General features: G+C 50.0%; 1 protein-coding gene across 4 annotated transcripts in view; it reads right to left on the reverse strand.

Annotated features, from left to right (window-relative positions):
• MSI2 (musashi RNA-binding protein 2) overlaps positions 1-9,382 on the reverse strand; it is a 436,274-nt gene that overhangs the window by 63,516 nt on the left and 363,376 nt on the right. For all 4 annotated transcript variants that reach the window (XM_011979225.1, XM_011979224.1, XM_011979226.1 and 1 more), the window contains one exon: positions 902-976. In XM_011979225.1, the coding sequence (XP_011834615.1) occupies positions 902-976 (75 nt within the window). The remainder of the gene's footprint in view (positions 1-901; positions 977-9,382) is intronic.

The raw sequence follows: 9,382 nt of genomic DNA on the forward strand, positions 1-9,382 counted from the left end.
GATGGGATTTTAACATGTTAGCCAGGATGGTCTCCATTTCCTGACCTCGTGATCCACCCGCCTCAGCCTCCCAAAGTGCTGGGATTACAGGCATGAGCCACCGTGCCCAGCCACACTCCAATATATTCTTATCTGTGCTCCAGATTTGAGAAAGGCTGGGGAAAAGCACACCCTGTAAAACATGGCTTCCTTCATTGTCCCTCCCCCATCCCTACAAGACCATGTGTCTCCTCACTGCTTCTTCCAGGTGAGCTCCCAGGCCTGCCAGCTACCTGGAGCTGGAGCTGGAGCAGCCCCGGCATGTGGCGGGTATCACCACGGGCTCTGCCTCAAGTCTTGATACCCACGCAGAGGGAAAGGAGAATCTAAACAGCCCACCCAGATGGATGGCAGCCCAACCCCCAGCAGCTCAACATCAACACAGCCCAGAAGGGCGCCGAAGCCACAGCAGTCAGGACCGAGCGGGAGGAGGAGAAGTGGAGGAAAGGAAGGAAGGGCGGGGAGACGTCAAACACTGGGCAGGCGAGGGAGGCCGGCAAGGGTGGTAGAGGGTGAAAGAAAGCCCCGGGCCTAGAGTTCAGTCCCCAGTGAGAAAAAACCTGGAAGAGGCTTCAGAAAAAGGAGGTGAGCACAGACAGAGGCCTCTTGCTTTAGTTCTCCTGCTTTCCCTTTAAAAGCTGCCATCCTCAAATACCCAGCACCAGTGAGTTATACTTGAGTTAATCAGAAACTCTGAGCTGCATCCTGGCCTTGAACTTCAATGGGTTTGAAATTTATCACTTATAGGTCATTTTCAAGTGGATGCATGTATGAAATGCATTCTTTTAGGGGTCCTCTCACCTCCTCCCAAATGCAGCCCACCTCTTGTGCTTCCAAAGCCCTGGGAGCCCAAGCCACTCACCTGGGAACTGATAGCCATAGCTAGGAGCAAATCCGGGGTAGCCGCGGCCATAGGTCGCCACGAAGTTGGGGTATCCTTGAACACAAAGAGAAAGATCGGAGTCCTGTTAGTACAGCCGCCTCAGGTCTGGGGTAAAATCTCACGGAGGGTGGCAATGAGGAACAGCCTGAGTTATTTTCCTTCACAGAATAATTTGTCTCCCATGAGGGTTTTTTTTTATCAAGGGCCTGGGTCACCTCTCTCCCATGGCCGGAGGCGCTGCTGTCAGCTGTTGCTAATTAACCCGTATTTGGGCAGCCAGACCTTGCAAAGCCCATGTACTTTCCTGAACCTTCAGAGTAAATGCCATGCATCAGCACCAAACACAAGGCCTGCGCCTGGCTCTGACATTTGGAGAGCTTACCCTGCATGTACTTTACCTTAAAGCTATTGACAGTAGGAGATTAAAGTCCTTGTGATGCCTCCTCCCAAGGCAGTGGACAACAGAGCCAGCACCAGACAGAACATGGGAACTCAGGAGTCACAGTTTAGCAGCCAAACTCAGGGCTCACCCTGGGCCTCTGGAAAACGCTGGGCCTGATGAGCCACGGCCCACATTGCAGTTTTGACACTCCACGGAGGTGCCAGGATCTTTGGAGAACGGTGAGGGGCTGGGTGTGTTAAGATGCAAACCACAAAGTGTAGCTCAAACTCAGGAGCCCCGTGCGGTGTGACTGGATGGGCATTTCACAGCAAGCGTATTATTTCTAGACCCCTGTCTCAGCAGACAAGCTAGGGGGTGAGTGGTTCACTGAAAGACGCTTGCAGAAACTGCCACTGGGCTGGCCATTGGGCACACAAGAAACTCAGCTGGCAAGTCCAGGAGCCGGTGTGACCATCTCAGATCTGTCACTAACCCCCAGTGATGTGAGGTGTCATTTAGCTCATTGTGGCCGCTCAGGCCACTTCGTTCTTCACGTCCCTGCCTGATTCAGGCTAAATGAAGGCCACATGGGCCAGGCTCACTCTACCTCCCTCCACTCAGTATATGTGTAACCTCAGCGCATTCATGCTCTTAAGATGCCACCACGGCCACCCAACCACTGAGAACAAGACTTTCGCTTTGACCTTGGAGGTGAATGTCTGTGGTCGTTTTTTGGCTGCCCAGCGCCTGAGCCTCTCCCTGTGTGTGAGTCTTGGAGAGAGGCCCACCCCCCATCACAGAAGCTGAGACGGCCTCCCTCCCGCTCTTCCTGGGGTTGGAGGCTGAGAGGCAGGCCCCTGAACCTGGGCTCGACAGATGGAAGCCCTCCTTGGGATCTGCCTCTGGAGCTGGTAGGGCAGAGGAGGAGGGACTGGCTCTGAATTTATTCTGGTGTCAGCAGCAGAATCTGGCATCCAGTGTTGGCAACAGTGGCCCCCTGACCAGGTCATTCCTGAGTTGTCCCGTTGGCTAGGGCTGGGGCTCTGACCACCCAGCTCCCCCGGTTCCTGCCTGTTTTGAGTCCTGTTCTCCAGCCATCTGTCAATTCTCCAGCACTGCCCAAGCTCCTTCTAATAATCTCCTTGCTGCTTACAGCAGCCAGGGTTGTTTCTGTTGCTTGTGATCAAAACACTGGCAAACAATGACTTTGATGGCTAGACTTATGGCAGCCTCCAGGCTCTCCGGCAATTGAGGGCAGCAGTGACACTTTCCATGGCTGTCTCTGCCCTTCTACACACCCCCTTTAAAAACATCCCTACACACAGCTCTGGGGTCTTACCTGCTCAGTGGCTTCTCACACATCACACTGACCACTTTGTGACCCTGCAAGTGAGGGCTAACGGAAAAGGACCACTTACTAAATTCCACTTTGCCTGCACTCGGCAACAGGAGTCACAGTCTGCTTGTCATCCTGCTGCCTACTCAGAACTTTTGTGCCTCGGAGATGGGCTCCACCGTCCCTCACTTCCTGGTGGATGTTGGTGTTGTAGCCTCTGCCCTAGGATCTGTGGATCTGCCACCAGACCTAGAGCAGAAACTCGCGGGTCTGAAGTCAGGAGACCTGGGTTCTAGTCCTGCATCTGGCCCACAACCATGCCCTTGGGGGTTGTTATGATTTGATGTTTGTGTTTTCCCCCAATTTCTTTGTTGAAATCTTAACCCCCAAGGTTAAGGCCTTAGGAGGTGGGGCCTTTGGGGTGTGATGAGGCCATGAGGTGGAGCCCTCATGAATGTGCCCTTAACAAAGATGCCACAGAGAGACCCTCACCCCTTCCAACACGTGAGGACATGGTTAGAAGGGGCCATATATGAGGAAGCGGGCCCTCACCATACATGGAATCAGCCAGCGCCTTGATCGTTACTTCCCAGCCTCCAGAACTGTGAGAAATAAACGTTTGCTGTTCATAAGCCACCCAGTCTATGGTAATCTGTGACAGCAACACGACTTAACATAGGAGTCTTCCTTTTTCTCTTGGAGCTTAAGTCTTGTTACCTGTAGAAAGTCTTGCAACAGTGATGTGCCCAAATTCTCAAGTGAGATCAGCTGTGGCTCCTTTCTCTTGCTTCCCCCAGAACCTTCCCAAATTTGCAGTCACAGCTCACTCACTGGCCAATGGAACTATCTCTGCCTCCACAGGCTCTTGCCGCCTGCTCCTCCCCATGCGCTTATTTCCCAGCGCTTGGTGACTCACTGGCAGAAGCCTGCCCAAGCGAGGCAGAAGGACCCAGCAGCTCTGCACTGACTGCTAGCTAACGAGCAGGGGCCCAGTGGGATGCTGAGCTCAGGAACCCGATGGGGAAAGAAGGAAGGAAGAACGGCAAAGGCCAGGGCTCAGATGCCTTAAATGGACACATGCATACTGGCGCCTTCCTTCGTATTTATTTCGTGGCTGGGCAGCTCAGTTCTCCTCCAAATTAATCACCTGCTAGCAAATCAGATCTCATACTAGATTTCTTATACCATGATTTCAACAATATTGATAAACGGATTATATGCAAACAGCCAAGTCATGGCTGCCTAGGGGCTTTTCTGATGAAAAATGGCTCCTTTGCTTCTAACTTCAGAGCTGGGGGTCTTAAATATTTTAGTGTTAATCTGACAGCAAAAGCATAAGCCCATGTGTCACCTTCCCTCAGGAGGGTGGGAAGTGGCAGAACAGCCAGTTTCTCCCTGCACTTAAGCCACCAATACAATGCCATGACACCTGCTTTCTTCCCGGCTTTCCCCCAAGGCTCCAACAAGAAAGAAGAAAAGCATGGTCAGGTTCACCCCAACTTTGGGTCTCACCCCACTCTTCCTGGACACATCAATACTACAGTCTTCCAAACCACAAAGATGAGAATTCGGCATCTGCCAGAGTGGGGGATCTTATCTCCACCCCCCATCACCGAACATCCTCTAGGTCAGGCAGATGAAATCATAAATTTATAATACGACATTACTTCAATTTTCCTCTTCATTTACTGCTGTGCAGCCCAGCTCTGCTCGAATGGTTCACAGCCCCAGCCACACGGGGGAAATTGGCTGGCTGCATATCAATAGCACATTACAGCAGACCCGTGCAGACGCTCCATCAAGCCACATTACAGCGGGATGACCCAGCCACCACTTCCATTAGCAGCCAGGCCCCTCCCGCACTGGCCACTGCACAATTTATTTGCTCCAATACTCTGGACGCCTGATCAATCCCACAGTAATTATCTCTTGTCACTAAAGTCAAAAAAAAAAATCAAGGCTTCTGCCGGGGTGACCACCTCTCTCGCATATCGGCTTTCCATTGTAGAAGCAAAATACAGAAATCAACAATAGAATTTGGATTTGCCAGTAAGCTCATTTTGAGTCCCCATTTTGGGGATGCTGACAAAGTTCTCAAAACTGTGGTTCTGGTTCTAGATCTTTGCTGCAACCCTAGAGATGTTTCCCTTCTAGACAGGTCCATGACTCATCCTCTCCTGGGCTCTGTTACTCAGCTACTCAGAGTCATGGAAAACGGCTCCCACCAGGCCCCAGACTTGAAAGAGACAAGAGACAGGGCTGTTTATCCAGGGAACTGCCAGAGTGTGACAGATCTGCTGCGATGTTTAGAGCACTGCCTGGGGCACCACATCGGCTCCATGAGGTCTGCAAACAGACTAAACACCAAGTGCCAAGAGTCCTTCCTAGGCAAGGATGTGAAGGAAAGTCTACAAAGATGCTTTGCCCCCAGAATCACTCTGAGTTGCAGGGGCTCCTCCAGACCTGCGCTGTCCAATGTAAATTTAATTAAAATTATCTAAAACGAAAGCTTCAACTCCTCAGTCGCAAAAGCCGCAACTCAAGGGCTCAGCAGCTACCGTGCACAGGCGGGCAGTGATATTGGCCAGTGCAGACAGGACCCTCCCTCCCTTGCAGGAAGTTCTATTGGGCTGCACGGCTCTACAGGGACAATGAAGAGCTGAATTCTGAGTTTCCTCTGTCCCTCAGGAAGCGGCTAAACAAAGGAACACTTCCTTGAGAATAACCTCAACAGATATTTTTGGGAAAGCCAGATCCCAGTCGAAATTGAGTCTAGATGTGTGGTTTTAAGTTGCAGCCAATCTCCAATCTTTTGATCTGTTAGTGAACGCCAGCAGATCACAGCTTCCTAGTCCCTGTTCTCAATGATACTTTATTCATTTTTTGCCCGCATTTCAGAGGGGCTTAATGTCAGGGAACACTGAGTCAGGACTTCACGGGGGGCTTCTCACTACGACTGCACCTAAGAATGCTTTTGGCTAATGTGCTTTAGCTGATCATCAGCATCTCTCTGTTTCTGAGCTGACAGGGTGAAGCTTTTCTTTAAGGGCTCAGCAATGTGCTATTTCTCCAACACTCGTATCAGCATGTTAAATAAACAGCATGTGCCCGATGAGGCCAAGAAAGTTAAAGGCAGTGGGATTATGTGGCTGAGGGCAGAGAAGGCTCAGAGAAACCAAATATATCAACAGTCATCATGTGTTTGCTTTTATTAAGTTCACCTTCATTAAGAAAAATGAAAGAGATTCTATCACATTGAGCTGGGTAACTGTGGGCACCTCTTGGTGCTGCAAGACTGTGCCACAAAGTCTGAGGGGCTGCAAAAGACCTTTTCTGTTTTTTTGTTTGTTTGTTTGTTTTTGAGATGGAATCTTGCACTGTGAGCCAGGCTGGAGTGCAGTGGCATGATCTTGGCTCACTGCAACCTCTGCCTCCGGGTTCAAGCGATTCTTCTGCCTCAGCCTCCCGAGTAGCCGGGACTACAGGTGTGCGCCACCACGCCTGGCTAATTTTTGTACTTTTAGTAGAGATGAGGTTTCACTATGTTGGCCAGGCTGGTCTTGAACTCCTGAACTCAGGTGCCTTGGCCTCCTGGGATTATAGGCATGAGCCACTGCGCCAGCCTGCAAAAGACCTTTTCTAAGAATCTTAGGTGACTCTGCTTTTGTCCGGCTCAAAGGTGGGAGACCTGGCCTAAGGATAACGCCTCCTCTTCTCTTCTACATTCCTTTTAAGGAATTCCCATCAGGTCGATTATTCTGTGATTCTGTCAAATGCTGTAAAAGCTAAAACCAAAACAGGTGTAGGTTTTCCCTAAGGATGTCTGTAGCCATATCAACAGAGATCAAGATAGAATAACTGTGCAACTATATGCTTATCAGTCTCCCTCTGATGAGACCACCCAGAGTATGGAGAAAATCTTAAAGGATATTTAAAAATTAGTTCCACAGAGTCCAAGTCATTTACAGACCACTGTGCCGGTTGTCTCAGACTCCTCACTGGAATGTCAGCTCCCTGAAATCAGAGACTTAGTTTTCTGCTGCATTTTCAGCATCTAGAACGGTGCCTGGCACTTAGTAGGTACTCATTTAATAAATATTTGTTGAATGAATGAATTTTAATGTTTTAATGGTTTATAGTCTCGTTTCTAAAAAATCCCCAGAAGTGCCATTTAATTTTTCCACTCTTTCAATGATAAAGGCTTAAATCATGGAAACCTCATCTAATTGCATTGGTTAGTTAACTTTAAGAAAATGAAAATGTTTTTCTGCATGAGTCAAGTTCATCAGCCAAACTGCTGTTGGTGAGGACGGGTAGTGCTTCCAGGATGAATGCGCAGGCATAGTGTACAGTGGAGATGGTGACCCATGTGAGTGATGGGGTCACGTCAGGCCACCCTACCAAAAGATTCGACTCTGCCTGGTGCCACACTACCACTTTCGAGGGAAGAGGCAAGAAGAAAGAGAAACAGTCTTTGATCACAGAGTCAAGGGCTTCCATCACAGCACGGCAAACGGCAGTCTCCTCACTCAGAGAGTTCATAGACCCAGAGTGCCAAGCTGCACCAATGGGCAAAACAGAGGGCAGCCCAGGGAGTTCCCAGTGGGTGCATTACAGAGGGCTCAGGAGGAGGCTCTGTGCTGGCTGGGGAGGCCTGTATCTCCTCAGATACAGCTTGACACTGTATCTGATTCATCCCTTCTGCCTGGACCTCTGGCTGAGCTGGTTCCTGGCTGGGGGACATATTTTGGGACCTTTTAGGAGGCCCTGCTCAGTGCATATGGATGGCCTCACCGCAGTCACTGGGAAATTCAGGAGGGCCCAGGGCTGATGAGACCTGGAATCCAGCACATAGATCTTTGTCAGAAGGTGGTTACTCAAGAATAATCCAAACTCCTTGGGCTGGGAGTCCACAAGGAGAAAGAGGCTGCAGTTGCCACAGCACAGGTCACATCCGTGGGTCTAGCTAGGTTCTCAGCCATGGGTGGTAAGGAAGTCCAAGTGGTAGGGCTTCCTAGTGCCTTGTTAATAACAACTCCCAGCTTGAGTACATAGTACGATACCTTGTTGATTTGAAGACACACATCTTTTCCACACTTCAACTTCTGTGAAAGTGGGATCTATCTTGCAGCCAATGTGATAAGAAAGCATTATGTAGTTTAATTAATAGCATATTTTTTCTTTCTGAAGAGTAAATGAACATATATCTTACTAGCTATAGCATCTCAGATTAGACTACAGTATTTACCAGGCAAGATACAGTTTCATTTATCCTCCAACAACCCCATGAAGTAAGATTATTACCCCATGGGTAGGATAAATGAAGAACGGAGAAGCTAAGCCACTTGCTGCAAATCACACAGCGGATAGAGTGAAGAGTCCAGGTCTGCTGATTCCAAAAGTTCCAAGCTCTTGCCTCTGGACCACACGGCCTCCCTTGGTGGAGCCCTGCTCTGGCTACGGCTGACCCCATCCATTTCATCCAAAGGGTTCTCTGCTTCGTTAGAAGAGGACTAGTGCCTCTGTGACCTGGGGTTGGGCTGGATAGGGTCTGGGGTTAGGCACAACCACAGCTACAGCAGGCAAAAAGCAAAGGCCTTCAGCAGCAGGGTGGGGCTGGGAAGATTGTAACTCAAAAACAATAGGCTCTGAACTGCAACAGTATCTTCACCTAACAGCTCCTTCTTTACTGTGGCTTGGGGAAGTCATAACTTGAACTGTGAGTAGATGAGGGAAGAGCTGGGCAGATGAGCAAGCTCCTGGCAGCCATCACATATCCGTTCCCCAGCGAGCAGGCGCCGTTCAGATGCTGTCCAGACAAGCACAGGGACCAGTGCTGTCTCCTACCACCCCAGTAGGTGTGCTCAGGAAGGGGCCACTCGGGTCTGCCCACAAGCTACAGGCAAAGCCAACCCTGGAGCCCCTTGGCCTGTCTCTCCCCCTCTTCCCACACACACATGGCCAGGCCGGTTGGCTCTCAAGCTCCCACAGTAGGGTCCTCGTGTTCCAAGGCTGTTTCTTCCAAATGGAAGGCCCCTGGCTTACTCACCCTTCTCATTTCTGCTGAAATGCCACTTCCCTGATTCCTAAGACTGGCTTCCACTCCTCATGACGTGCTCTTCAACCACCCCCAGACTCTATGATGATCATTAGGCATCTGTGCAATGCACTGTTACACATTGGGCTCTCTGTATAGACCACAAGCTCGCTGAGGGCAGGAACCACATCTGCTTGTGAAGCACCATGTCCCAAGGCTAGCTCAGGGCTGGTCATGCAGTAGGTGCTCTTGACCCACGCCTCCTGCCCTGCCTCCTCACCTGGGTTCCCATGATAAGACATTAGGTGCCCTTCTGTGCAGGGATCCAAGCTTGGGTGATTATGGAGATGTGGGCCCGAGCCTTTGCTTGAAGTCTGGGAGGCTGAGCACTCTTTGTTCTTTGTCAACTGACAGGAGCTGAGCTGGCTCCGCTTCACACCTCTGCTTCTCCCAGATGAAAACCAGTTCCCTCTTCCCAGCATCTAACCAAGTTAGACTCAGAAAGGTGGGAAATTTCCTGAAGATTTGGATCCTAAAGGTCTTCCATTTTATGCCATAGGGCCTTTATGCTCATTTTAAATTAAAGACTCTAAAACCTAGTAGGTGGTAATAGGCTCAACTCTTTCTTATTTTATTTTTATTTTGCTTTTTTTTTTTTTTTTTTTTAAAGAGACCCTCCCACCTCAGCCTCCCAGGTAGCTGGGA

Source organism: Mandrillus leucophaeus, unplaced genomic scaffold (genome assembly GCF_000951045.1).
Source record: "Mandrillus leucophaeus isolate KB7577 unplaced genomic scaffold, Mleu.le_1.0 Scaffold20, whole genome shotgun sequence".
Taxonomy (NCBI): Eukaryota; Metazoa; Chordata; class Mammalia; order Primates; family Cercopithecidae; genus Mandrillus; species Mandrillus leucophaeus.